This window comes from Morchella importuna, assembly GCF_003444635.1.
Source record: "Morchella importuna strain M04M26 chromosome Unknown Morimp01GS068, whole genome shotgun sequence".
In the NCBI taxonomy this organism is placed as follows: Eukaryota; Fungi; Ascomycota; class Pezizomycetes; order Pezizales; family Morchellaceae; genus Morchella; species Morchella importuna.
In genome coordinates, this window is record NW_025763464.1 from 35,051 (window position 1) to 62,430 (window position 27,380).

The following is a 27,380-nucleotide window of genomic DNA, read 5'->3' on the forward strand; positions in this document are numbered from 1 at the left end:
AAAACAGTAACTGAAAGTCATAAACAACCCAGAGGCAATACCCGCGAGAAAAAATTGGAGGCGAGAAGAGAAGAGAAGAGAAGAAAAACGAAGAAGGATAATTATTCAGAAAAACCGCCCCAAGCAGCGAAATGATGTCTACCAACTACGGACAGGGACTTGAACACCCGCAGAATGCATATTGAAGTTCCTTCCACTGAATTTATTAGTTTCTTTGCCGTAATCGTCGTGTCCCACGGCTTGCTTTAAATGTACCAGAGCAGATTGCATCCTCCCTTGCGACTGCTCGACGTGTTTAGCAAGCTTTGCTCCCCAACCACCATATTCTAATTGGATTCCAGCTCCACGCTTAGCTGCTTCTTGTACTACCAACACCCACGCCTTTGTAATCTCTTCGTAGGCCATATTTTTCGAATGATTGTGAAGCGGATTGTCCCAGTTGGGTAGGCGGTGAATGATGTGGGTTGCTTCATCCAAAAACGTCAAGCTTGTAGTGGCTTGTGATTCGTTTGGAGGGAGAAAGTGAGGAGTGTAGTCGGAAAGTGCGTCGAGAAGCTCATTAAGTGCAGGTCGGACACGATTGAATGCATAATCTGCTCCGGAGTTGCCACCATAAGGAAAGGCTAACCGCATTGTGCTTTCGTAATTACTCAAAGTCGATAGAGCTGAGTTTACCGTAGGCCGTGGAGCCAATGATAAAACCTCGGTGGTAAGCCCTGGGTGTCGATCACAAATGGTTTGTAACATCGATTTTAAGGTGTGAGAGTCGACCGTTTCAAGCAGGCGGGTGAGCGGTAGAGGTCGACCGGTAACGTCGCTGCGTTGGCGCTTACTGATCATGCGTTGAGAGGCGCCGGGCGAACGAGGAAGATTATTTGTTGAATTCATTTGGTTATCTTCTGAATAACGGTTGTCGTCGTGCATACCGGACCGTCCATCATCCTGCTCATCTGCCTTTCTTTTTTTACCTCCTTGAGAGGCTTAACAGAGGATTAGAAAATCTTCAAATTCGAGTGCAAGTACAGGATTCAAAAGCAGCAATAGTTTCAAAAGGGAAACGCGGCTTACCAAAACGAAGAGGCGGGGAGTAACGAACATTTGAGGGATGAGAGTTAAAAGACGGTGAATCAGGAAGGTTGTTCATTATGTGCTTGGAGAGGAGAATTAATGGATAGATGTTAGGAAAGCGGCGAGGCTAAGTTTTTTATTTTTATTCTGTAATATTAATCTCCTTTTGTTGTGATTGTTGTTGATACCACTACTTGATGGTGGTGAAGGAGAAGGAGGGGAGTTGGAGGGATTTGGATTGTATGTATGTACGTAGCAGATCCACTATCCAAAGAGAAGGAAGGGAAAGGGAAAATAAAAGGGAAGACAGAGAGGAGAAAAGGGGGGGGGGGGGGGGGAGAGGGAAAGAAATAGAGAGAAATGGAGGAATAAAAAGGGAAATAAGGGAAGAAGAAGAAGAAGAAGAAGTGTACTAGTACACTACTTACTTGGGCATGTAAGAAAATAGAGGGAGAAAAAGAAGGTGGATGGATTCCACTGGATGGACAGAGTCGATTTGCGTACGATGCAGATTCCAGTGGCATCCACGTTCAGTGGATGGATCATGGATGGGGTGTGGCGCCTGGCGTGTAAAATGAACGAACGACGACAACAGCGCTGCTTTATCCTTTTTGCCAGATGGAAGGGGAAAAAAAAGATGAAAAGACGAAATGATCATGAGTGGGCAAGCGGATCGCTTGCAGTGGCTTCCCGCCGCTCAACAGCTAGCTAACCATTAGCTACATGTGTACATACATGTATGTACCTACATGGGACTCAGCTTCTCTAGATCACCTGCCTTTGAATATGAACAGCCTACGAATACCTTGCTGACGAATTCAGTCACACTACAATACCCATAAACATACTGTTGTTCTAATTGGTACTGCATGTGCCTACACACATGTACTACATGTACGTAAGGTACATACAGGTACTCTACAATGTATGTACCGGGTTTTGAGGGTAAGTGATCAGAATCTGATAAGTGAATGTTGCGGTGAATACATGTATTTGTCTTATCAGATTCTGATCACTTTTCGCTACACCATAGTACATACATGTAGGTACATGTACTTATCTGACTCTCTGCCTTATTGTAAATCAGACACACCTTTTCGTGCTAGGTGTTTATTCTCTGACCTCGTACCTAGTCTAGTATTTTGTGGTTGCTGTGCCAAGACTTTCTGCGAAAGTTGGTGCAACCAAATACCATTCTCCACAACTCGAGAATCGGGCCCAGCACAATTCCACCGCAGATCCCGTGCAGTTTTCCCGTCACAGCCTCGAACTCTGTGCACGGTCCACAAGAGCCTCAGCCTCAAAAAGGGTACAGTCGCACCTCGTTATGTCGTTAGCGTATTCTGGAAGCCAAACCCCTACGAGATAGCAAATATACGAGATAGCAAATATACGAGACAGCAAATAGTTTTTGGTGGAGAAGGGCAGTACCTATCCCGCTAATTCGTACGAGACAGCAAGAGATCCGAGATATCGAATTACGAGATAGCGAGGTGCGACTGTAGAGTACTGTTACTACTGCACCGTTTTCAAACCACTAAACGAACCCCGCCTCACCTGTTATAACTTAACGACAACCCCGCTTCTTCACATCCGTAACCAACTAGGCACCTTTAACAAAAACGGCACTCGTCTCCATTATTTATTTGAAGAATGTCGGCGACTATACTTGGCAACCCTACACATTCCGGGAATCAGAACAATCATTTAGTCGGCGGAGAAATTCCTCATGAAGTTCTGCGTTCTCTGTATCTCAAAGATGTGATCGCCAATGGTCAAACAGAAGGTTCGTTTATCACCTTCACGAGGGCCCAGGAAGACTTCCCATCTGTCAAAAAATTGAACCCGTTGAATAAGAAGCGTATCTTGGTAACCGGTGTAAGTACATGTAATAATACAGTTCTCATGTATCTTTTGTTTCCAGCTGGCACAACTCCCTTACCTCGTTTTTATAGCCTCCCCCCCCCCCCCCCATAAACCAATTCCAGTGCTTTGTAAGAAAAACGTTTCATGCAGAGCTTATATTTATTTTCGAGAACTTCTGTAGGGCGCCGGCTTTGTTGGATCTCATTTGGTGGATCGCCTGATGCTCATGGGGCACGATGTTATTTGCGTCGACAATTACTTCACCGGTTCGAAGGTGAATATCGCACATTGGATTGGCCACCCAAATTTTGAAATGATACGGTATGCAAGGAGAAAAAACTACTCTCTTCTCATTCAAAGCCATATAATTGCCCTCTGTCCGTTACCAAATCAAGAGAATAATCCGTTTCTTATCACTTAGGACCTTTAAATTCGATATAGCCATGATGTTGTGGATCCACTTCTCGTTGAGGTTGATCAGATTTATCATTTGGCCTGCCCCGCGAGTCCGGTACATTATCAGTCAAATTCTGTCAAGACATTGAAGACGAGCTTTTTTGGGACGTATGTTGCCTGGCAATCTATTTTTTATCCAATTGAATGAAGCCAGTCAGCCAGCAAAGGGGGGGAAGAGGTATTGATTTTTATCTTCATTCCTGGGCTTACACTTCATTTTTTGGGGGTCTAGATACAACATGCTTGGACTTGCAAAACGTGTGAAGGCACGTTTCCTTCTCGCCAGTACTTCAGAAATTTATGGTTCGCCTAAAGAGCACCCACAAAATGAAGAGTACTGGGGCCATGTCAACTGTTTTGGTCCGCGCGCCTGCTACGATGAAGGGAAACGCGTGGCAGAGGCTCTTACATACAGCTATGCACGACAGGATGGCGTGGATGTGCGGATTGCCCGCATCTTCAACACCTTCGGTATGTTTCGATTTGTTTTATTTTTCTTTCAATCAAACCCCAGTAGTATGTTTTCGGGACAAGAAGGAAAGAAATCAAAGATGAATTTTGTCCATACATGGATTCCATTGGCCCGGGGCACTGCTACAAAAAGCAGAAACATATGGGTTAGGTAGTGTAGAACTTGCATACCTAGACTCTTCTTGTTCCGAGTGCATGGATTATGTGTAGATATTCCTAGTAATGGTTATCGCTAGTTTCTTTGCCTTTACTAACTATTGTAGGTCCCCGTATGAATTTCAACGATGGGAGGGTGGTATCTAACTTTATCCTGCAAGCTTTGCGGAGTGAGGATATCACGATCTATGGGGACGGATCCGCTACAAGATCCTTCCAGTATATGCATGATTTGATAGACGGCCTTATTCAATTGATGGAAAGCGATTGTACAGAACCGGTCAACCTGGGCAATCCACACGAATTTACAATCAAAGAATTTGCGAATATGGTCATTGGTCTTGTCAACGAACAGAGAGACCAACCATCTACATCAAACGTGGTATACCTACCTGCAGTGATTGATGACCCACCGAGGCGGAAACCAGACATATCAAGAGCCAAGGAACGATTGAACTGGGAACCGCGAATCTCGGTGCATGAGGGGTTATCAGAAACAGGTGGAATACCTTCAACTTTTACCCTTAAAATCAAATTCAAAGACTAATAGAGTAAAAACAGTATCCTATTTTAAACGAGCAATGGAGCTCGAGATAGCTCCAGTGTTATGAGGTATGAATCTAAATTTATTTGATCTTTGGAAGTCTTTCTAGCGTTTCTCAAGACTCGCTTTTAGGAAGAGAAAAGATTTGTAACTCCATTTACGCCTTTCAATGAAGGAGGCTATTTAGTAACTAAAATGGAAAGAGGCACGCATTGATGATCCGCTGAGAGCCTTTATGTTTAAGTTTGACCACAGTGCTTTGCTATGCCACAACCAAGGCACACGACGGTACCATCCCAGCTTCTTTAAGAGTTTGACCAAAGTCGATCCCTTGCTGGTAAATTTTACGAGGAAATGTTGTTGTAATTGAGGATACTTCAATACCTAGATGACATTAGAAGCTTTCTATAAACCTTCTTTTAGCAAATGGGCATGTGAATGTGTTTTACCTCTTTCTTCCCTTATAGCCTCCGCGACCTCAAATAAGGTAGTATCTACTGGGAAAGTTTTTATCAATGGCGGCCCAGAAGGTAAACGAAGCTGAAGGCGTGTCTCTGTGTGAGACGCGACGCTTTTGGGCGCCGCTGGCTTAGTAGGCTCAGGTCGCTGCTCCTCTACAACCTTCCCCTCCCGTGCTGCCCTTTCTCGCTCTGCTTGTTGTCTTCGTAATTCTTGAGTTTCTTTGATTTGTTGCCTAACCCTCTCCTTTGCCGCGGCATCCTCAATCTTCTCCCGCTTGCGTTTCTCAACCTCTTTCAACTGCTCCTTCCTCCTGAGCTCTTCCTTGATTTTATCGGAATCTTGCCCTTTTTTACGGCGAATGAGCTGTAAATGAATTAGTATTATAAGATATGAATAATTACTGGTGTTCATGCCTCATTTTTTTTCTGTTCCTCGCGATCTTTAATAGCCTGCGAAGCCTTTTTTTCTGCTAGCCTTCCGGGGGGGGGGGGGTCAGCTACCGTGAATTTGGAATCCCGGTAAAGTTAAGAAATCACTAACCTTTCGCGAAGTTCTTGTAGCTTTGCTGCTTTTTCCTCCTCAGTTAAAGGTTTGATAATCTCGGTGGACTCCTCGAAGTTCTGGTGCTCGCTTGCTTGAGATCAGTAAGACTGCACCTAAGATGATGAGATTCATGGGCTCTGCAGATCCAAAAGCTTACGTTCTAGTGGCGTGGTACTGTGCACGTTCTGCACTTGAGAAGAGCTTTCCGCAGTCCGAGCATTTCATACTGGCCGCAGTGCCGGGGATCTCGGATTTTTCGTCGCCATCATAATCATTCCCATCGTCCGGAGCGGATGAGGACGAGCCAGCTTGTTCGGTTGCAGCTCTAAGTGTCTCCAGTGGTATATCTTGGTTCTGATCAAGCCAAGTCAGAGCATCTTGAACTATTGTACTTTAGTATGGCTCGGGATAGTCTGGAATGAGCCGTGCGACTTACGACCCTTGGTCTTTTTGATAGCCAAAGTGACACGTTCGGCATCGAATCCCATTTCTAGGAGCAAATCATAATCTCCTTGAACCATGGCTAAGATTGATGCAAGGGACAGAATAAGAAATAAAATAGATGTCGGTTGGTTCCGAAGGGTAAGATATTTGATTAACACCGAGAGACAGCGGCGGGGTAGGAGCTGGTAGGAGCTGTAACACTAAAGGCACGAGGTGGCAGTCGACGTCACCCAAAAGAATGGCGCTGGGTGTGGCTTTGTCCAATGAAGTTGTGGCGTAGCCATACATGGGTGTCTCGTGGCAGTGCAAATGGGCGGACGCCAGTTTTCAGACACGCAGCAAGTTTAAGTTGAACGGCCAGCAGAGACAAGCAAGCGCAGAGGCAGAGAACAAAAGACCGAATAGCCATCCATCGCGACACTTGCTCGTGCTGACCTCACACACACTAGTAACTTGACACTGTTCTCTCCCTCACCCAGAAGCTTCTCGCCCCCCTTAAGCACGAACTCCCACTTTCTACATACAGCCTCCAACCCCCATAACAAGCACTCGTTAGATAACCCACAGTATCCACAACTACACTCGTCCACAACACCAACACCACCACCACAATACCTCCCTACAAATCTTCTACGGCTACTGCTGCCTATAACCTTTAGATCTCCAGAACAACCTAGTTTCAACCGAACCCCTCGTGCCCTCAGAACCGACCTCGTTCTCTCCACTTATTACTTTTAATCATCGAAGAGTCGCCAAATATGAGCATCGAACTTGATCCTGCCGAGTTAGGATTTGAACGTATGGCACCTCCCATCCATTTGATGTCTTCGCGGGTAAAAGCGACGGCAAAGGAAAAAGGGGGGGGGGGGGGGGGAGAAGCACCCGACAGCTGCTGATAACTTTCGCTTTGGAACTAGGTCCTTTCAATCACGAGGTAACTCGAACACTTCGCATCAAAAACAACAACTATGATCCTGTTGCCTTCAAGGTTTGTTGATATTCGGACTATACTTTTGTAAGGTTGTTATTAACTTGAGTGTCAATCAGGTGAAAACAACCGCCCCTAAGCAGTGAGTGCACACAAGTCAAAGATCTCCGACATGGGGTTTTGAGTAAAAGTTGCTGAGTAATTGGTCAGGTACTGTGTGAGGCCAAACTCCGGCCGTATAGAAGCTGGAAAGGATGTCGAGGTTCAAGGTATTAAGATTAAGCTCCAACCTACGACAGTAAAATCTAAGTAACTAACAACAAGCCTAGTCCTCCTCCAGGCGATGAAGGAGGATCCGCCACAAGGTTACAAATGCCGTGATAAGTTCCTTGTCCAGTCCGTTGCCATCACTGCAGACAAGGAGTACAACAGTGTCCAGCAGATTGTGAGATCCCCATGGTCTATAGCCACGGTCGACTCTTTGTTCCTAACTTGATAATCAGTGGGCGCTTGTGGAAAAGAACGAAAAATCCGCCATTCAAGAGAAGAAGATCCGTGTCACGTTTCTTGATCCCGATGAAAAGGCAAATGCGCCTAATGGGGAAATAGTCCAAGACATCTTAGTAAGTTAAGCTATGCGGCTTTGGCCCTACATCGCCCTCCAATCCTCGGAAAGTATCAGTTGGCTCATAAAACTGGCAGTTCAATGATACCCAGTCCCGCTCATCTCCCCCTCCATATACCTCCCCCACGCCATCGGATGAACCAGCGACCTCCGGTACCCTACCTGCGCCGGCTATTAAATCCGAACCCAAATCGGATGGGCACTCATCCACTGGGGACGCTATTCGAGGTGTCGCCAATACCCAGTATGGCTCTCCTAGTTCGGGGAGTAGTAGCCATGACTTGGCATCTCAACTGGCTGAAGCGAAGGCCACTATTACTAGATTACAAGAGCAGGTCAAACAGCACCAACAGGGCCTTCGAGAGCGTAAGACCACAGTTGTTGCTTCAGACTCTAAGTCGCATACCACTGAAAGTGCCACTGGTATGGGTTTGACCACTCACCCACCGGAAGGTGTATCCGTCCAAATCTGTGCTGCCCTGTGTTTAGTAACCTTTTTGCTGGCGTATCTATTCTTTTGATCGCGATGTTATCTTTGGTTAGTCCAAAAACCACATTCTCTTAAAAGATTTCATTTGTTTACCTCCCAATGAGGTGTAACGTGCGGGATATTTGGTTTTGTTCTGATGGTGAATTTTCAATTGTTTTCGCCTGTATTCCTTTTTTCTTTCTTTCCCATATCGTTGTACTCTACAAGATCGACAAGAGGCCTCCCACCCTATATATGCATCTTCGCCTCGTCTGTGGTACTAAGCTTTCTATCAGTCAATATCACCCTGAAGGGAATCTTTCAGTCTGCTTAGCTTTGGTTTTCATTTTCTTATGCACTTTTCGCCACATATTATTATTCAAGCGCTGAACACTCTGGTACCTTTTCTTTCAAAATGGGATATTCAATATGATGGTAAACTTTTTTCCTTGGGGTTGGTATTGTTTAATTTTGCCGCAAAGGGAAGGGAGGAAAGAAGGCGGGATAAATAAATTGGAAAATATCACCATACATATTTAAGCTACGGGATGAGCCGTATCAGTGCCCCTCCAACTGCCCCACTTCTCAGTTGGGATAAAGCCGCCGCCCCGAGCTCCTGACCACAATTCAATAAACCCGTCAAAACCCTTCTCAAACTCCCCTCCAGATCACAAACATTTCCGTTTCGCAAAATGCGGGCACCAGCGACTGAGCGTCCCCTCACATCCGGCCCCGAAGGGGGCCCGTCATCACCTTTTCCGCTCCGCCTTTCGGGGCCCGTCATCAAGGGTTTTGGGCGGGGCTCTAAAGAATTGCAAATACCTACTGCCAATATTCCCATCGAAGGTCTCAAAGTCGGTGGATGCGAAACAATCGAAAGCGGCGTTTACTACGGTTTTGCAGGACTTGACCTGCACAACGCTGACACCGGGTCGAAGGGAGTTGTCTTCCCAATGGTAATGTCGATCGGTTGGAATCCATTCTATAAAAATACCGTTCGATCAGTCGAAGTACATATTGTACACTCCTTCCCTGAGGACTTTTACGGCGTGCGCATGAATCTGGTCATTTTGGGGTTTATCAGGCCAGAATATGATTATGTGAGCAAGGAGGCTTTGATTGAAGACATTAAGATGGATATCAAAGTCGGCACCAACAGCCTCGAGCGCGATGCTTATAAAGTATTTCAAGAAGACAAGTACTTAAGACATTTCAGTATTGAAGAGTAAGATGATGGTAGTTACAGGGAGAGCGAGGGGAGGGGTCTAGCTCTTGTATTGGTATATGGCCATCTCATACACTGGTCATTTCTTTGTTCAACAAGCATGCCTGAGCCTACAATCCATGCTATTATAGATGATAGTGTACCTGAAAATGGCATCATTCTTTAAACAAATCCACATAAATCCCACTACAAACTCTATTAAACACAAAAAGTGTGTTACAAATTACACATATATATGACCCTTAAGCCTTCTTTTTATCACCCGTAGTATCGGCCTCACCTTCTAGCTCTTCTTTCGTCCAATCTGCCTCAACCATTTTCCCGCTTTTCAATTGTTGTTCTCTCTTGACTCTTGACCAGAGGGAAACGTCGCTGTCCCAAATAAATTGCCAAATCACCCATGACCAACTGGTGTGGGTAGGAAGGGGCTCGTAGAATTCGCTGGCGATTTCACGTAGCTTTGGGAGCCGAGTCCATGGAATGGCAGGGAAATCGTGGTGCTCGTTGTGTAAACCAACATTGTAAGTGAAAAAGTTCAAACAGCCATAATAGGAGTAAGTTTCAACTGGCACTGCCTCCCCAGAAACAGCATTTTTGGGAGATGGGTTGACAGGTTTCTCGAAGACATACTAAACAGATTTGTAATGTAAGTTTGATTCAAAATCTTACCCTTTCCAAGAGAATCGGGTGTTTCAGGCAGCAAATAAGAAAAACCCACATGTTCAGCAATAAAATGACCTGCGCAGGGGTGCAGGCTCCCTGCCAGGAAACTGCTCATTATCAGGTAGGCAAAGGAATTCCAGCCACAGGACCAAACCAGGATGGCATCAAACCCGAGCTGCACAACAAGGTTAAGAAAATGCAATCCCGTGAATGGCAATGTTAGAACCATCATTGGTCTAAGGGCGTAAAATAAGATCTGAAAGGTGCAAAAAAAGGCCTTTCCTAAAACCGAGTCAAGGAAGATGGCTTCAAATTTGGTGGGGAGGTCAGTATCGAGGCCGTCGACACCGAGAGCTTTGTGATGAGTCAAATGGTATGGCCGGAAAGCAGCGCTGTAAGGGAGACCAATTGGCAAGTTTGCAAAGATGGCGAATAAACGATTTGCATATGCGCTCCTGAAAGCAAGATTATGGGAAATTTCATGAATCGCTAGAAAGGTATTTTGATTTGCTGTCGCCCCCACGATGTATGCGGTGAGGAAGAAAGGCCAGGAGAAGATAGGGGTTGATCGTAGAAGGTATGCACATCCAATTTGCAAAGATGTGACTCCAAGTACCACATACTTAGTGAGAGGTTCAGGTCCGCATAGCTTAGTAACCTAGGAGGAGTTGAATTAGGTGTTAGTGAACGATCTCAATGTTCTTTCGTTTAGTACTTCACTGCCCAGTAACATACCTCGGGGTGGGCCTTGATAATCTGGTGTCTACGAGTTCTATGAGGTTCCTCTTGATATGTCTGTATGTTTGGTTAGATTTTCTTCGCTTGTGTGGTTTTTGTGTTGGACGAAATACCCAAATCCAGTCGTTTAAGGAATCCTTCGAAGCATCGTTTGGGCCAATGGTGGTGGTTTCGACGACTAAAGCCATGATGGGAATGAGTAAATAGTCCTTGAAGGTAAGGAGTAGAGAGTGAGAAGACCCTCTAAATACTGAGGCGAAAGAGAGACAGGGGAAAGGAGAGAGGAAGCTGCAAAGCACAATCGTAGCTATTACCAGGTAATAAAGGGAGTGTGGTGATTCCTCAACTGATTTCTCGTTCCAGTCTGTGTCTAAGTATACTAACCACATGTGTACACCATTTTGGTTGTTCTGTTCCACAAGCAGCATGTCCCAAGCGACCCCTGACAGAGAATTGCTTATCGCCAAGATTTGGGGCTCGAGGTACCATAGTTGCGCAATGCACAAGCAGATATGGGAACCGGCAACTGGTCCTCCCCACCATATGGGCGAGGCTCCTCCGTCACTGTCAATCATATCTCTACCATCACCGCCCATCAAGTATTTTCGTTATTTCATCAACACCATCTTTACCTGAGTAATATTCGACTCTAACAGCTACTGTTACCATTTCGACCCCCCCCCCCCCCCCCGAACTCGAACGCACCTAAGCACCTTGATCTCATTAAACGTCCTCATCTAAACCCTAAAATGGCTTCCGACCCAGAAAGAGAGAAAGCACTTAGTGACTTCAAAATAAAGGTTTTTTTAGGGAGAACATTTCTTTTTAAGGATTCGACTGACTGGCTTATCCTGTGTAAAGCTATTGGAGCATAGGGAGTGGGATGCGAAACTTAAGAACCTACGAATAGAGCTCAAGGATCTAGGGAAAGAATTCGATCACACAGAAGATAACATCAAGGCTTTACAAAGTGTGGGACAGATAATCGGAGAGGTTCTAAAACAACTTGACGATGAGAGATGTGCGTTAGACCCCTCCAACTAGCAATATAATGGAACTCTAAGCCTCTGATCATTCTAAAGCTAACACTCAATTAAATAGTTATCGTAAAGGGTGATATTCCATTATATTCATCGACAGAGAATGAAGAAGCTGATAACAATAAATTGAACAGCCTCTTCCGGTCCTCGCTATGTTGTTGGTTGCCGCTCAAAAGTAGACAAGACAAAACTTAAGCAAGGAGTCCGGGTAGCTCTTGATATGACCACTTTGACCATTATGCGAATGCTACCTCGGGAGGTTGATCCCTTGGTTTATAACATGTCTCTCGAGGACCCAGGGCAGGTGTCGTTTGGTGGTATCGGAGGTCTTAACGAACAAATCCGAGAGTTGAGAGAGGTCATTGAGCTACCCTTAAAAAATCCTGAATTGTTTTTAAGAGTTGGTATCAAACCCCCAAAGGGTGTTTTGCTATACGGCCCCCAGGTACCGGGAAGACACTATTGGCGAGGGCTGTGGCGAGTAGCTTAGAGACCAATTTCTTGAAAGGTACGAGTAATATCAATGAGCATTATCTCATAACAGCCCATACTAATCTCATTAATCTAGTTGTCTCATCCGCGATCGTAGACAAGTACATCGGAGAGTCCGCTCGACTTATTCGTGAGATGTTTGGGTATGCCAAGGAGCATGAACCATGTATCATTTTCATGGACGAAATCGATGCTATCGGCGGCCGTAGGTTCAGTGAGGGTACATCAGCGGATCGTGAAATTCAAAGGACACTCATGGAGCTACTCAATCAACTCGACGGCTTCGACTACCTGGGGAAAACAAAAATTATTATGGCAACCAACAGACCTGATACACTCGATCCGGCGCTGCTTAGAGCTGGTCGATTGGACCGTAAAATCGAAATCCCTCTGCCGAATGAGGTTGGGAGGATGGAGATTCTAAAGATTCATGCGGCGGGTGTGCAGAAGGATGGGGAAATCGATTACGAGAGTATCGTCAAGATGAGCGACCAGCTCAACGGGGCTGATTTGAGAAATGTCATTACCGAAGCCGGTTTCTTTGCTATTCGTGACGATCGTGATGCCATTAACCAGGATGATATGTCGAAAGCTGTTCGAAAAGTGGCAGAAGCGAAGAAGTTAGAGGGAAAACTAGGTTAGTACTCCACCTCGTAATCTATTGTTTGGATCTCTAGGCTTACTAACTTTCTATGCAGAGTATCAGAAGCTATAGTGGAATGGAATGGTTCAAGGTGCAATGGATCGGCGTTTTATCATTTCTGTGTGCTTCTGTTTTCTTGTACACTCGAGATAAAGTTTACAGACACAAGAAACCAATCACTTTTGAAATTTATCCTACTACCGCCAAAACTCGCAAAACTGGCTATCTCTGACCCAGTGAGCACCATTCGAGTGATTGGTTGAACTGCATCGATCTGCATCAATCTGCATCAGAAGTTTCCGTAGATCTAGCCAATTTTTTCGAGTTTTGGCGGTAATGTATCTTCAAAGCTTCAAACAGCCCTATGTAAGACATCATAATTTATATATACTCTAGTGAATGCTTCCAGATTGTGTGAATGATCTTGTTGAACCTATCCTGCTTTCCATGTAGGTTCTGGGTATTGCCGAAAGGTTGCTAGGGATCTACGTGCCAAGATTTCCGAAGCTTAAATTATCCGTTCTTGATGTATGAGGCTCTGCTCTTCGACGCCTGGCTTCATCCTACAAATTCCGGCACCCCAAAGAAGGGCTTCTTGAACATTAAGCATGGTATATCCTCTTTCAATCTCTCTACAGTCCTTTAACAACCAATCCTAATGCTTGCTCACAGTCTCGCCACGAACTCCTCTCCCCGAAGGACTCCGCATAGATGGCCGACGCTGGAATGAGCTCCGACGTTTCGAAGCACGTCTGTCAACCACCACAGCCGCCGATGGATCATCCTACGTCGAGTGGGGTAATACAAAAATTATTTGTAATGTAGGCGGACCAAATGAGCCTAAGACTGGGGCGAACAGGAATCAGGATAGGGCTACAGTCACGGTGGAGGTCTGTTTTGCTGCGTTCAGTGGGAATGAGAGAAAGAAAGGAGCCAAAGGTGACCGGTGAGACCTTTTTTTTTATCATAGTTCTTTTCAATGCACCGCCCTATCCAAGTACAAGCCTCATGGCTGATCTGAAAACTATTATGTGTAGACGAGTACAAGAGATGCAGACCGCTTTGCAGAGAACGTTTGCAGAAGCGATTCTAACAAACCTTCATCCACGATCTGAGATCTTAATCACTCTCCACATACTATCACAGGATGGCTCTGTCCTCGCTACATGCATCAATGCTTGCACACTTGCCCTGATCGATGCTGGCATTCCATTGAGTGACTATGTAGTGGCGTGCACAGCGGGCTCCCATTCAGTTCGCAGTGGCACCAACTTTGAAGTAGAAGGGGAAGATCCACTATTGGATATGAATAATATCGAGGAAAGCGATCTTCCAGGAGTTACGATAGCGACAATCGGAAATTCGGAGAAAATCACCTTGTTGCAACTCGAGACGAAGGTTAGGCTGGAAAGACTGGAGGGTATGATGGCTGTTGCGCTAGATGGATGCAGGAAACTGAAGGAGGTCATGGATGATATTGTCAGAACCCATGGTAATGAGATGGCAAGGAGAGGGGCGCTATAGGCCAATTATACTACTAAAGAAGTCCGCATGGAAACTACCGACAAAACGCCTCTCCCTCCAACAAATAATAATATTAGCTGGGCTACTATCAATCAAAATAATTAGGCTTGACTTTGAGTTGGGTAACGATGTTAAACAGCAGTTAGACCATCTGGTGGTATTATTGCTGGGGCAACATAAAATTTGCTCGTACCATGTCAATCTTGCGGATCTAGTTACAAGATAAAAAAAAAATACGTAACGGCTAGGGGTGATATTGCAGTCTCTTCCGAACAAGGTCTGTTGGAGATAATTGCTCATGGTGGAGACACTAACTACATGTATCATGATATCATTTAACGTGTTTCACCGGGAAAGCAATCAAGCATGACATGAACGGGATCGCAAATTGCTGTGAAGGTTCAAAGTCACCCAGAATTATAGAACTAAATACACCAAAGTCATTTTGAGAAATCTTTCGAATATTTCTGATGATCGTTACTAATAGGTAGCGAGTATATAGCTGTGGGAGGGTGATCTGGCCTTGATGGCCCTCCCACAGCTATACTCGCTATGATCATAAGAAATAGTCAAAAACACGGAAAGAACTCTCCTATACATGTATGACTTCATAGGTATTGCTTTGGTGCTCATAATGCCCTTCTGTGAGGTGAGGTTGCTTTCCCGGTGATGATCGCTTTCCCGGTGAAACACGTTATCGGTCAAACTGCTTGAGCGTTCAATGGTCAGGATGTTTAATTACAACAACCTCCTACTGTTTAATGAACGTACGAGTACTGTTTTATAGGATTTATCTAAAACTACAGAACAAGTGAGGCGCTACACACCAATGATCCCATGCCCGGTCCGGTGAGACAAAAAAAAAGGTAAGAAATATTTCCAGGTCAATCATAAGTTTGTAGAAGCCGCTCATCTGTGTGGGCCCATGACTTCTTTCTGAGAGTCAGCGGCACCCGTTGAAAGGTATCCATTCGTTTCTCCAATATGATATTGGGTGGAGAGGGCAACTAACATGTGCGTTTTATAGAACATCATACCTAGAGTATCTAGGGTTTCAAAAGTGCCATTTGAAGTCATGGAATGTCACTCGCCTAGTGTGAGATTCCGAAGGTATTTGTTTAATTCATTAATTTCATTACGGAAGTTATTAAAACATATCCTATTTCATCAAGAGCGCCTGATTGGTAACCGGCTCATTAGGTTCGACGAGTACAACCCTTTTTTACCGCCTAAAGGATATATAGTGGAGATTTACCCAAAGTGATATCATTTTCCTTAACTTACTAATTTCATTCATCAAAAATAAAAAGTAGGGATTTCTAAAACATAAAGAATTGCATATGCCTTCTATTGATAACATATGGTGTATAAAGCTTCACCATCTAAATAAAAACTCTCAGGTTCAACTACATACTCCTATTAACTATGTGTCGAATGGGAAATGAATTTATTTTGTGAACTATTTCTCGTCATATTTGGCAACATGAATGTCAATGGCCCTATTTTAACAGCAGAATTAGTACCACGCGTACAAACGCAAGTAACCTTAATTTCAAAAAATGCTAACCTTCCGCTGGGATCTGTCTGGTTGGACCAGGTAGGCTTCCATCTCATGACAGTGGGCGCACACTGTGCTGGGAATTGCTCATCGAACATACACCTGTACCAGTACCCCTCCTTGCTATCAGGAGCATCGGCACCCCACTCGGGTTTGGGGTTCTTCAGCTGCTCATCGGTGACCATTTTCTCCGCAGTATCCTTGAAAATGTTTCAGTGGAAGTAACTTGTTAAACGTTCGAGGAGGGTAAAATCCTTACCTTCAAGACGTCAATCCAACCATATCCAACACCGTCGCTGAACTGTTCTTTCTGACGCCATAGAATATCGTCGGGAAGGTAAGGCTTCTGATCTGGCTTATCTGAGGTATCAAATGCCTTTCTGAGAATGTATTTCTCGAGGCGCTCTCCTTTAAGGATAAGCTTGTCTTGGGGGTCGATGTTCATTGTAACTTCTAAGAACTACACAGATTGATATTAATCGTTACTCCAGCTAATCTGGGAACAAAATCTCACCTCTTTGTCCAAGAAAGGGACGCGGGCCTCAACGCCCCATGCAGAGGTCGATTTATTGGCCCTCAAACAGTCCGAAAGGTGCAGGTTGTTGACCCTCGTAATGGTTTCTTTGTGAAACTCTTCCTTGTTCGGTGCGTTGACGAAGTAAAGGTAACCACCAAATATCTCATCACTTCCCTCTCCACTTAGAACCATTTTAACACCCTGAGCCTTGATTTTCCTACTAAGAAGATACATAGGTGTTGATGCACGGATCGTAGTAACATCGAACGTCTCAAGGTGATAAATAACGTCACGGAGAGCATCAAGACCTTCCTGTAAAGTAAAGTTGAACTCATGGTGGACCGTTCCGAGATATGCAGCTACCTTTTTAGCAGCAACCGTATCTGGTGATCCAGGAAGTCCAATAGAAAAGGAATGTAGCTCTGGCAAGGCGGTAATAGTATCAAGGTCATCGCCTTCACTGATTCCAACCAGTTCATGTGGTATCACGGTACCGTTAGTAACTCCAGACGTGAGTTTCAGTTTCTCGGTTTCCCGAGCAGCAATTGAGGCAATCAAACTGGAGTCAAGGCCTCCAGATAAGAGAACCCCATAAGGAACTTCCGCCATAAGCCGCTTACGCACCGCCTTTTCCAAAGTAGTTCGAACTTTCTCGAAATCGACCGGATTCGACGGAATTTTTGTGGAGTCTAGCCATGAAGGCTGAAAGTATCTAGTAGTCTTTCCAGTGGCTGAATCATAAATATGGCCTGGGGGAAAAGAAATGATCTTGTCGCAGACAGGGTGGAGACACTTCAATTCGGAAGCGAAGTATACAGCGCCAGGAGTTTTTGAAGACCAGCCCTGATAGAAACTAGTAATGCCAATGGGGTCGCGCGCGGCAATGGTCCGGTCCTTGACCTTATCGTATAACACGAAAGAGAACATTCCGTCAAGCATCTTGGGAGTATCAATATCATATTTAGGGTACTTCAAAGCTAGTTAGTAGATAGCTAGTTTTCCCTTGGAGCTGATGGTCTTACTAGGTGCAAAATGACTTCACAGTCGGAATGAGTCTTGAATTTTGTGTCGGCATCGAGCTGCTTGCGCAATATTCTGTGGTTGTAAATTTCGCCATTAACCGCCAAAAAAATAGTTTCCTCCTCGTTGACAAGGGGCTGCGCTCCACTATCTGTTGTGACTGTTAAAAAAAACCCCCCATGATGGAAATTTTTCTGGGAAAAGAAGAAATACCAATTCCAACAATACTCAAACGCTCATGCGTCAAAACTAGTTTTGGGATATTAGTTCTTGAAAACTCGGTGAAGAAACGTAATCAGCATTTACTTGTGTCATTGGAAATGACATTTCCACCTGGCAGATAAGAATTAGAATTTTACGATAAGGAATCCTGGGGAAAGAAGTATCTCACTCCAATCCGGACCACGATGACGCACGCTGCAAAAGCCTATAAGTATTGAAACCCTTCAGAAGCATCAAATAGAGAAAATACATACGCCTTGGCTAATTGTAAAGCCTGAGGTTTGAATTGGTGCACATTGGGGTGTTTATGACAAGCGAATATACCTTTGGCCCAACAATTCTGTCAGGCACATACGATTCATAGTGGGGCAGATGAGGGGTGATTTCTTACCACACATTGTGGAAGAGCAAGGCTTATACTATAGCGAAGCAGAGCGCAAAATGGAAGAGGAGTGTTGTAGAAGATAAATGGAAGAAGAAGAAGAAGAAGAAGGGAATGATTTATAGATTCAGGTGGTAGGGTAAATAGCAGGAGGGCCAGGGTGGAGTGGAGAAAGGGCAAGGTTTTTTTGACTCACAGTCATTGAATAAAAGATATGTACCGGTGTTCCATATTTCTCCTCTTAACACTACCATTGATTGGTATGAGGCTTCAAGCCTATCCTCCAAAATCATTCTTCTACTCGCTAATTTTACAAATTGGACTGAATTAGGGTGTGTATCTGGAACATTGCGCAAAAGGAAATGGCATAAAAAAGGAAAAATACACTTCTGGTAAGTACAATTTTCCACCTCATGACCTTAAGATGTCTTGCTATTTGTTCAGCTATATTTTTCGTCCATCACGAGCGATTGAATGATCGGGGCTTCCTTTGGATATCCTAGCATGTAGATATAGTATTTACATAAGTGAGGAAGTGAGGAAGTGAGGAAGTGAGTATGTACAGTATCTAATGGAAGAAATGACCTCCTCGATCCTACATACATACATGTACATTGTATGTACCATACGCAGTCATGCTTGCATAACGTACATGTACTCATCGCATCACCATCGCTCGAATGCATCTATTTTTTTGCAAACTAAGATCTAACTAAATACATGTACATAGATATAACTATCATTACTACATGTAGTTCCCGAGCTTAGCCGTTAATTTGGACAATACTAGTATTGTATCTCCTAGACTTGAGGATTTCTCGACCGCTCCTGTAGGTATTTACAATTGCTGAATATAATAAAACCAAGCAAAATTATCGACCGCACTCACCACATGTTGCATAGCCGCTCGAGTTTGACTTGGTGGACAGCCATTGGTTCCTACGGGATCTACTGTAGCCTGTGGGTACATTTAGATGCAATTATGTGGGCTCAGATCGATATCCCGGAACTACGACAAGAAGATGGGGTACATAACAAGGGTTCTTCTTTCTGCATGTCAAGCTCTTTACGGTTATTATAGCTAATCTAGTTGTGCCATAAATCCTTGATACTTTACCTCACCAATGATATTTCCCCTCTTCTATGGGGATGTTTCTCCAAACGAATCCGCCAGCGCATGATCCTCCTTGAAGTAAGTATATCAGCCTCGAATTCATGATCACTAATCTCCTTATTAGAGCGATTTGGGCAATCCCTGTTTTTCAAATTTTGAGCTCAAATTTTGAGGTCTTGACGGGATTTTCACACCAAAAACTGTCGCCAAGAACTAAATATTTAGATTCCGAAGTCGTTGGCCAAATCGCTCTATTGTCGAATATCAATAAGATACAAGTAAAATCACGTGATATGGACAAAGAGATTGAACTATTTGAAAACTGTATGTAGATATAAGATTTACGTCCCCATTCCGTTATTAACTTCCATCATTTTAGGGCAGTCAATGAATTTGCCTAGATCATGTGCAGTGTCGCAATAGCCAATATTGAAAGAAAGAAAAGAACTCTCCACAACGGCCAGAAACACTGGCAATGGTGCCTTTGCAGATTTTTACGAGGACCTTTGTATACCTCCAGTGTCGGTCCGTTAAATTCGGGACAAAGGACAAACTACCGTTTCTTTGCGACTGGTCTTGGCTTTGCCTCATCTTCCTTAATTGGATGTAACATGACCTTGGTAGGATACTGCGGAGTATTGGACTGATGTCCCTTACTCCAGTCATAGCTGATAGCGTACGCGAATATGTTACCGTTTCTGTTAAAGCCAGTCGCCGGAATACTCCCATTGACAGACGGGAACCCTTTAAGACGATGTTTGGCATCCTTATCCCTGTACATAATCGTTAGGTGAGATTTGGCGTGTCCGGTAGGATCGACATCTAGAGCAGCAATAGTAAAGAATCATCAAAAATACGTACCAGAAGTGGAAAGTTCCATCTGACCCAGCAGTAGAAAACGTTCCGAAAGTGGGATGAAACGATATGTCATTGACACTGTAGACATTGGCAATTCCTGAAGACGGAGTTTCTCGATGGCATTTGAACGAAAAGTTCATACTAGTTGCAACAAGCAAAAAAATCAACCTATTATTCAATCAGGAACATGATGGCTGTGAAATACTTACTTCGCATTTTTGTCTTCAACGTATTGGATTGCACATCTTCCTTCAATACTTCCAACTGCGAACCCGGTAGCGTCAGGGAAGCAACTTACTACCCTCGTCTGCCATTTGAGGGGGCTTTGAATGGTTTTGAAGATTGTGGTGGGACTGGCTAAATTTATGACATTGATATGTCGATCTGCAGTGCCGGTAACCAGCAAGCCTTGGCAGACATCGAGGGTATATACACGTTCTTGCATTTGCACAGTTGCAGCAGGTTGTTGCTGGCGGAGATCCCAATATTTAAGGGTTTTGTCCCAAGATCCGGTGACGAGCATCTCACCCGCGTTCGGGGCCTGAAACATTCGAACACAGCGAACAGGCTCGTCATGGGCAGCAACTTGTTGAGATGAGCCGGTCGTAAGGTCGTACATGCGAGCAGCCTTGTCAGCACCGCCGGAGACTACTTTTGTCCCATCCTGAAGAAAGGTGTTAGTATTGATGATGCCGAGGCGCGCCGGAGTTCAAACCAGGCAGGTTAGCCAACCTTCGACCAGTGAACTGACAAAACGGGGCCTTGATGTTCGTATAGAGCCTTCCCCATCGATTGACCTGTTTCTGATATCTCATATATGCGAACCTTATTATCCCAAGAAGCCACCGCAAGATGCTCGGACTGGGGGGAGAACGAGAGATCTGAGATGCTGTCTTCTGGAGGTGAAGTGAGCTCTACATCTTTGCTCAGATCGCCCTGGGTATTGTTGGCGATAGTGGCAGGAGTCGTGGTCGTGGCAGCTCCAAAAAGCGACATTTTATGACAACCCGAGAGAATGAGGAGGATTTGACTACGGCGGGGACTGACGATGATATTTATCAGAGAAAACGGAAGGGGTTCATAAAGATCGTAGAGGGCATACAGGGTAAATAAAACTATCAAAGTTGCAACAAGAAGGAAGTTGGAGGTAGCGTTGAGTTACACGGGCGTGATGGAGACCTTTACCGCGCGTGGATAACTTAAAGCGTCACTCCTAGCGCGATTAGATAATAATGATGAAGGTAACGGTTTTAGTAAAAGCTTTTAGGGTGCAGGGTGTGAAGAAACCTCGCTTACCACATAGACGACTCCAGAATCGAGTTGTTGAGTAAGGGATCGGTATAACTCGGTGTTGTTTACTGTATTTAGGCTGCGCTTGTACTCGGGGCAGGCAAAAAGTACCGGAAAATGCAAGTTTTGTCTCTGGGCTTCTTTTTGCAGTGGTTCACGCCTAGCACGCGCGCCCATTGGTGAACCAAAAACCTGCATTGTCCGGTACTTTTTACCTGCCCCGAGTAGATTGCACCGGGGCGCTAGACTCGTCAGAGTTATGTTGTAAGAGTAAGTGTCCGGATTAGGAATCGGGTTCCCGGATGGTTTCTTGGGTTGAGTAATATGGATTAGTCAGCGGAATTTCCTTTGGATTTATAAGGAGGGCTAACTCTCCACTCTTATAACTTATTTCTTTTTTCTTTTCTGAATATTTCATCAGCAAGCTCAACAAATTCTATAAAGTGTCTCCTGTGTCTCCAGAGACTTAAAATCTGTTTTGAGGTCTCAGGAGAATCTCAGGAGACCCAGGAGACTGTTGGGAGACTCATGAATATGTACAATCTTGCTGATGTTCTTTCAATTTGTTTTTATGATATAATTTCATTGTATTTTGGTTTGTTGTTTCTCATATTATTTCTATTTGCATTTTGGTTTACTACAGTCAATACACTAAATTAAAATTTTTGTTGTTTGTTCTCGATTGTATTCCAAGTCGATTCCGACTCATATAAATACAAGTGATATTGTTTTAGAAAATTGTATTTTTGCCAATGTTGAAATTGTACGAAACTTTGGAAAACGCTAATTGATAATCTATCAAGTACTTGATTTTGTATACACCAGTGTTTGAATTATACATCAGCAAAAAATGAAGTATTCTTTTGAGATGTCTATGTGCACCAGACACCCCATCTGTATCAGAGTATGCAAAGCGATTTCTTACCTGCATACCGACACTTGTGTCTCCCGCTACGAGAGCTTTGAGTTCCTTTATCAAGTGACGACTTTGTGAATTAAGAAGAGGAAAACTTTCTCTCATATTTCAAAAACTTTTTTTCGAAGTTTAAAGATGAGCTCGTATTCAATATATCAGAAATAGATTCTCTATCATTATGCTCGAACCTTGGTGTATAATAGTCGTACTACACCTTGTCAATTCGCGTTTAGTTCTATTACATATATCATATTGGCCAACTTATATCCCTAACCCGTCTAGCGCAACCACTATATATCGTTTTTCCGCTCTCACTCTCTGTTTTTCAACAGTTGCATATCGTTCTTTTTCAATAATCTGCACCTTCCGACAACTATCCTGTATTTTAGTTCACACTCTTCATCTTTTCATTCGAATATCTAGTAACCCGACAACTATATTTCGTCTTTTGGGTTTGTAACGGAGACATTTCAACTGTTTGTGTATGAGTACATATCGGGCTCAGTAAAATGCTGAAAGTTATTGTTATAAGCAGTTTGCATAGTTACATGCAAGTGCTATTAGTATGGCTAGCTACCAGCTGTCAGAGTAACTACATTTTGAGCACTAGGAACATGATCTATTCATTGGAGTAATGACTAATGAGTCTATGTCTCGCCAATGATTACAAGGCTAGCCAGAGTGAAGCTCTGAGTGCCTGGCGATACTCTACATCCCTTGAGAATAGTAATCCCACCAGTAAAACGGCGGAAACTATGCCTGGGAAAGTCTACAATAAGCGAAGAGCTCTACAGCAACGATTAAGCTTACATATGAGCGGCAGCTCATTCATGAATGCTTCGGTTGTGTGACAGCTAAAGCTGCAGATGTTACAAAGGCTTTGACTAAATGTAGTTGCCCTCGGAACTAAAAGCACCCTCTAACCCTTAGAGAGAAACGGGGTAGCGGTATTATTGCTTCCCTTCCACCAGAACGTATCACCGGAACTTATTAACGGAGTTGGAGCAGGGAATGCAATTCTTTGTAGTATAAGTACTCAGTACCCTTCCCGCACAACTATCCGATTTTCCCAGTATTCAGGAGATATCAAGTATTGTAATCAGTAGCCGGGCTCTTAGAAATTATTAAGTTCTAGTGATAGTATTTTTGAATAATCTGCACCTGATTTCTATCTTACACGGCCACATCTATCCTATTGGATTCTAGCGGTAAATAGATAGACCGTTCCTGTTACAATGTTTTGCTAATGGAGGCACACAGTTTAGCTTTTCAGTATTCCTGTAGAACCTTCACAATCAACTTCTCATGCTCTTCCTTAATTTCGGAGTATATGGGTATGCTGTCGATTTAGACAACCACACCTTCATCCAGAAGTTTCTTTACTAGTAGCATATCAATGATAATGGCCTGTAAGGGGGAGAGAGCATTACAAAGACCAAACAGTATTACATTATACTGATACAGTCTATATCAGGTTCTGAAAGCGGTTTTCATTCATAACGCTCTCCTATTTTGATTGAATTGAGGTCATTCTTTAGTGTGATCTTAGTGATAACTTTTGTAATGGGGGTGCTTTGATGGGGCACGACCGTGACTTTAATCAGGTAGATAAATAGAAAGAATGAACGAGTTATGGTTGAACTCGTCCAATAATAAAGATAGAGTTTGTTTTATATCGTTTTCAAGTTTAGGAACTTAATACCTCTAAGGGGTCTTCTTACTTGTAAAGATCTGCTGATGATAAGAGTATAACTTGTGGCAACACCGAGTTGTTTATAGAAGTCCGGCTTTCTTATTCAGGTTCTTTGTTCTGACGGGCAGTCTGCCTGTCAATAGTCAGGGGCACAGCGACTATTTCTTAGAAGGGGAGAGAACAGTTGCTACCATACCTCAGATGAACTTCTATCCGAGTCAAATCACGCAATCTCTGCCAAGAACGGGTCGTGATTCTAGGAACTAGCGGAAACAGCTGACCAGACAGCAATTGCTTATTCAGAATATTTTGAATAGATTTGAGTGTTTGTAAAGCAAAGATTTGCTTTGGTAGCTTGGGTCGTACTTTTACCCCCCCCTAAGGTGCACTGGGCTGAAACAGGAGGGTTACGGCGGTTCGACGCTCCGGGAGTTATTTTTGTGGGTCTAAAACGTGTTTATTTTGCAGTGTTTCCTCAACTCCGCAATGCGTTCATTCCGAAATGAACCGGAGCATCGTCAGGATCCTTTCTGACGTAGTAAAGCATATTTTCCGGGCATCGGTTGCTAAGTTATTACGTTTCAAAGATTGACTGCCAAGGTAGGGTAACTTATGTTTGGGGTTACCATTCTTTATTTGGCATGCTCGTCCTTCTGCTCTAGTTTTGGTCCAGTCGCCTAGCTTGACTTGTAAGACTTCTTGCTCGCCAGGATCCCTACCCTCTATACCAATAGAGGTAGGGGCTCATCTGCCCTTGTCTTCACCCATCGATGAAGAACAAGCTATGGTTACCCTAGGGCCGTATGGCTTGACTGGTAGAACAGGTACTTTTGTAACAGCCCTACTGTGGCTCTATTACACCGGGAATGCCTCGCGCCTCTTAGAAGTCCATCTGAGCCTTCAGGAAGGCCCCTGTCCCTTGCCTCCAACAGCTCAAACAAGCAAAGTTGATATGTCTTTCTAGTAAAGATATCACGTAGTCTGAATATTGCCTTTAGGTGCCCTGGTACACTTCCCTGAAATGCTCCCCATGGCTGCGTAGTAGCTACCTTAATCCAAGCTCAATCATTCTGGACTGCCCTTTTCCTGAACAAAGCCTCTCTAGTGCATCGGATGTTATGTATCTCGTAGCTATCACTCTTTTGGAATACTGATACTGGCACCTGCAGGTATTTGAAATACCTCACTGGGTAGTCAGGAAGACTCAATAAGCCTCCTTTTTCCCGTTGTAGTTCATTACCATATTCCGATACAGCTCTGGCAAGTGTAGTCCTGTTAATCTTGATAATGTCTGTGATATCAGATAACCTGCTCACCGAATTGTCCGGCGTCGTCATCTTAGGTTTCTGTTCTGCATCTCCGTCCTGCAATCGCTCACTGCCTCCTCTTTGTTGGTCTTCATTTTTGAAAATCTCCAATAGGTCTCTCAAGCTTTCTCGATGGCTCGGTTAGACTGTAACGGCAATATTACTTGTTGATTAGGAGGATCGATTGGATTGTGAAGGGAAGGTATTGTGCAGTTGAATTAGGATTTGTAATGGGGTTTCTGTTATTTTCTGTTGGTTTCCATTACGCGAGGTATGAGTCATCAACGGACTAGAGGCTGGATATATAAAGGGGTGTTGTCTCGTGCCTTTTCATGTTTTCCTTCCTCTCCTCTTCTCTTCACGCAACTTTTTGTATTTATTCCACGAATATGTAACGGCAATATTATATTTCGGCTAAGGTGATAGATTGGGTTGTGAAGAGGAGGAATCGCGCAGTTGGACTATGATTTGTAATGGGTTTTCTGTTATGTTCTTTCGGTTTCCGTTACGCAAGAAATTAGTCATCAACGGACTAGGAGTTGGATATATAAGGGGGGGTTGTCTCGTGCCTTTTCATGTTTTCCTTCCTTTCCTCTTCTCTTCACGGAACCTGCTGTATCTACCTCAACGAATACTACTTTTGTTCTACGCCTCGTAATAGGGTTCAACTAGTTGTCATACTAGGTAGAGCCACTCCATAGCCCATAGTCCTGAATACCTATTGCCACCTCCTCGCCTCGGTTGTATTCCTTGGCACTATAGTCCCTACGTTCATAGACCCCCGTTACACTAGGTTCCGTCTTTTATCGCCAACCAATACAACACTATAGCCTACAATGTCGGAACACCTTCCTATCGATTACCAACAACTAAGCGACACCCTTCAAACCTTCTTCCAAGAACATCCACAGGTCGATAACACTGTCGGGATAGAAGCTTACGCACTTCTTCAAAGGGCCCAACATGGTCTCGCTCAGTATTCAACGGACTTACAAGAGGTGGAGAGGGAGGCTGGAAATGCAAGGGAGATGTTCGAACGAGACCTTGCTGCTGCTCGAACCCAGCGGGTTGCTGTCGAAGTAGTTGCCCCTGATGAAGAACCGATTGGTGGTGATGATGCCCCACCCGCGCCTCCAATACCACTCGTTGTGGCTACTACCCAGCGGTCGGAAAAGCTCCCAGATCCTGAGGTGTTTAGGGGAGATCGGGATCGAGAAAGATTACACCTATTCAAACAACAGATGAGGATTAAACTATTGGGAAATGCCGACCGCTTTCCCACACTACAGTCCAAGTTATCCTACGCATTCAGTCGACTGGAAGGTGTTGCCGCTAATCAGTTCTTACAATATGTCGGAGAAGAAGGCATCGCTTTGCCGTCCATGTTGCGGTTTTATGAAATCTTAGATACTGCGTTCGGGGACCCTGATCGAATGCGAACAGCTAGAAGGAATCTTAGGAACATCCGCCAGCGAAATTGAACCTTCGCTGACTATTTCGCCGAATTTCAAAGATACGCTGCCGAATCAGGAATGGATGAAGTCTCTCGGATTGAGGCTTTGATGGAGGGTATTAATGCGGAACTCGATGAATCAATGAGACACCATGAAACTCCTGCGACAGTAGATGCCTGCTCGACACTTTTGCAACGGTTAGATAATCGACGACGAGCGGCAGAGGCTAAGCGAGGAAGTAAAAAGCCTTGGAGTGCTACTGCTGCTCCGACCCCTCGTCCCCCACCAGCGAATCCTCTGCCTACTCCTCGCGCTGCCGCCCCAGCTGTCAATGCACGTACTCTGGAGAACCATCCCTCGTTTCGCCCGGGGGGTTATGTACCAATGGATCTGTCCGGGGGACGTCGTCGCCCCACCCCTACTGAAAGAAACGCCCGCTTAGCTGAGGGCCGATGTTTCTATTGCGGAGGAGTCGGACACATGGTTAGAGACTGCCCCCAAGCAAGGGCAACTGGAAATCAACCAAGGAGACCGGTGATGAGAGGAGCGGCATTGAAAGTAGAGGAAAATGATGGAAGCGATAACGAGTCGGCAAAAGATTTGTCCCTGCACTAAGTGGTTTAGCCCAGGGACCATTTAAGGATTTTTCTGAAATGCATATTTCTGGTTTTTCGTTATCAGAGGAGGAAATG

At 44.3% G+C, this 27,380-nt stretch overlaps 11 protein-coding genes across 11 annotated transcripts; 5 read left to right on the forward strand and 6 right to left on the reverse strand.

The window, feature by feature from the left end:
• Positions 1-138: 138 nt before the first annotated feature.
• Positions 139-1,144, reverse strand: LAJ45_11438 (uncharacterized protein; the record flags this gene model as incomplete). Its single annotated transcript, XM_046120945.1, has 2 exons — positions 139-980; positions 1,069-1,144. The coding sequence occupies 2 exons, from the start codon at positions 1,142-1,144 to the stop codon at positions 139-141; spliced, it is 918 nt and encodes a 305-aa protein (XP_045965845.1).
• A 1,577-nt stretch (positions 1,145-2,721) lies between these two features.
• Positions 2,722-4,628, forward strand: LAJ45_11439 (uncharacterized protein; the record flags this gene model as incomplete). Its single annotated transcript, XM_046120946.1, has 6 exons — positions 2,722-2,946; positions 3,116-3,255; positions 3,376-3,498; positions 3,623-3,861; positions 4,125-4,517; positions 4,579-4,628. 6 exons carry the CDS (start codon positions 2,722-2,724, stop codon positions 4,626-4,628), a joined length of 1,170 nt encoding a protein of 389 aa, XP_045965846.1.
• Positions 4,629-4,823: 195 nt separating this feature from the next.
• On the reverse strand, positions 4,824-6,087 carry LAJ45_11440 (uncharacterized protein; the record flags this gene model as incomplete). The annotated part of the gene is made up of 6 exons (XM_046120947.1): positions 4,824-4,945; positions 5,011-5,386; positions 5,437-5,497; positions 5,564-5,653; positions 5,724-5,949; positions 6,003-6,087. 6 exons carry the CDS (start codon positions 6,085-6,087, stop codon positions 4,824-4,826), a joined length of 960 nt encoding a protein of 319 aa, XP_045965847.1.
• A 267-nt stretch (positions 6,088-6,354) lies between these two features.
• LAJ45_11441 (uncharacterized protein) lies at positions 6,355-6,752 on the reverse strand (the record flags this gene model as incomplete). Its single annotated transcript, XM_046120948.1, has 2 exons — positions 6,355-6,656; positions 6,722-6,752. 2 exons carry the CDS (start codon positions 6,750-6,752, stop codon positions 6,355-6,357), a joined length of 333 nt encoding a protein of 110 aa, XP_045965848.1.
• A 16-nt stretch (positions 6,753-6,768) lies between these two features.
• Positions 6,769-8,084, forward strand: LAJ45_11442 (uncharacterized protein; the record flags this gene model as incomplete). The annotated part of the gene is made up of 8 exons (XM_046120949.1): positions 6,769-6,808; positions 6,928-6,998; positions 7,058-7,080; positions 7,149-7,207; positions 7,268-7,383; positions 7,442-7,561; positions 7,641-7,807; positions 7,886-8,084. 8 exons carry the CDS (start codon positions 6,769-6,771, stop codon positions 8,082-8,084), a joined length of 795 nt encoding a protein of 264 aa, XP_045965849.1.
• Positions 8,085-8,724: 640 nt separating this feature from the next.
• On the forward strand, positions 8,725-9,261 carry LAJ45_11443 (uncharacterized protein; the record flags this gene model as incomplete). The annotated part of the gene is made up of 1 exon (XM_046120950.1): positions 8,725-9,261. One exon carries the CDS (start codon positions 8,725-8,727, stop codon positions 9,259-9,261), a length of 537 nt encoding a protein of 178 aa, XP_045965850.1.
• A 238-nt stretch (positions 9,262-9,499) lies between these two features.
• On the reverse strand, positions 9,500-10,846 carry LAJ45_11444 (uncharacterized protein; the record flags this gene model as incomplete). The annotated part of the gene is made up of 4 exons (XM_046120951.1): positions 9,500-9,886; positions 9,976-10,578; positions 10,656-10,715; positions 10,772-10,846. 4 exons carry the CDS (start codon positions 10,844-10,846, stop codon positions 9,500-9,502), a joined length of 1,125 nt encoding a protein of 374 aa, XP_045965851.1.
• Positions 10,847-11,407: 561 nt separating this feature from the next.
• Positions 11,408-12,905, forward strand: LAJ45_11445 (uncharacterized protein; the record flags this gene model as incomplete). Its single annotated transcript, XM_046120952.1, has 7 exons — positions 11,408-11,458; positions 11,520-11,679; positions 11,760-11,771; positions 11,833-12,102; positions 12,189-12,206; positions 12,267-12,827; positions 12,889-12,905. The coding sequence occupies 7 exons, from the start codon at positions 11,408-11,410 to the stop codon at positions 12,903-12,905; spliced, it is 1,089 nt and encodes a 362-aa protein (XP_045965852.1).
• A 454-nt stretch (positions 12,906-13,359) lies between these two features.
• LAJ45_11446 (uncharacterized protein) lies at positions 13,360-14,357 on the forward strand (the record flags this gene model as incomplete). Its single annotated transcript, XM_046120953.1, has 3 exons — positions 13,360-13,444; positions 13,506-13,779; positions 13,871-14,357. The coding sequence occupies 3 exons, from the start codon at positions 13,360-13,362 to the stop codon at positions 14,355-14,357; spliced, it is 846 nt and encodes a 281-aa protein (XP_045965853.1).
• A 1,459-nt stretch (positions 14,358-15,816) lies between these two features.
• On the reverse strand, positions 15,817-18,072 carry LAJ45_11447 (uncharacterized protein; the record flags this gene model as incomplete). Its single annotated transcript, XM_046120954.1, has 10 exons — positions 15,817-15,856; positions 15,925-16,115; positions 16,175-16,375; positions 16,430-17,401; positions 17,455-17,603; positions 17,666-17,701; positions 17,759-17,785; positions 17,844-17,869; positions 17,929-17,998; positions 18,066-18,072. The coding sequence occupies 10 exons, from the start codon at positions 18,070-18,072 to the stop codon at positions 15,817-15,819; spliced, it is 1,719 nt and encodes a 572-aa protein (XP_045965854.1).
• Positions 18,073-19,664: 1,592 nt separating this feature from the next.
• LAJ45_11448 (uncharacterized protein) lies at positions 19,665-21,024 on the reverse strand (the record flags this gene model as incomplete). The annotated part of the gene is made up of 5 exons (XM_046120955.1): positions 19,665-19,674; positions 19,728-19,943; positions 20,032-20,169; positions 20,238-20,692; positions 20,761-21,024. The coding sequence occupies 5 exons, from the start codon at positions 21,022-21,024 to the stop codon at positions 19,665-19,667; spliced, it is 1,083 nt and encodes a 360-aa protein (XP_045965855.1).
• Between the last annotated feature and the right edge of the window lie 6,356 nt (positions 21,025-27,380).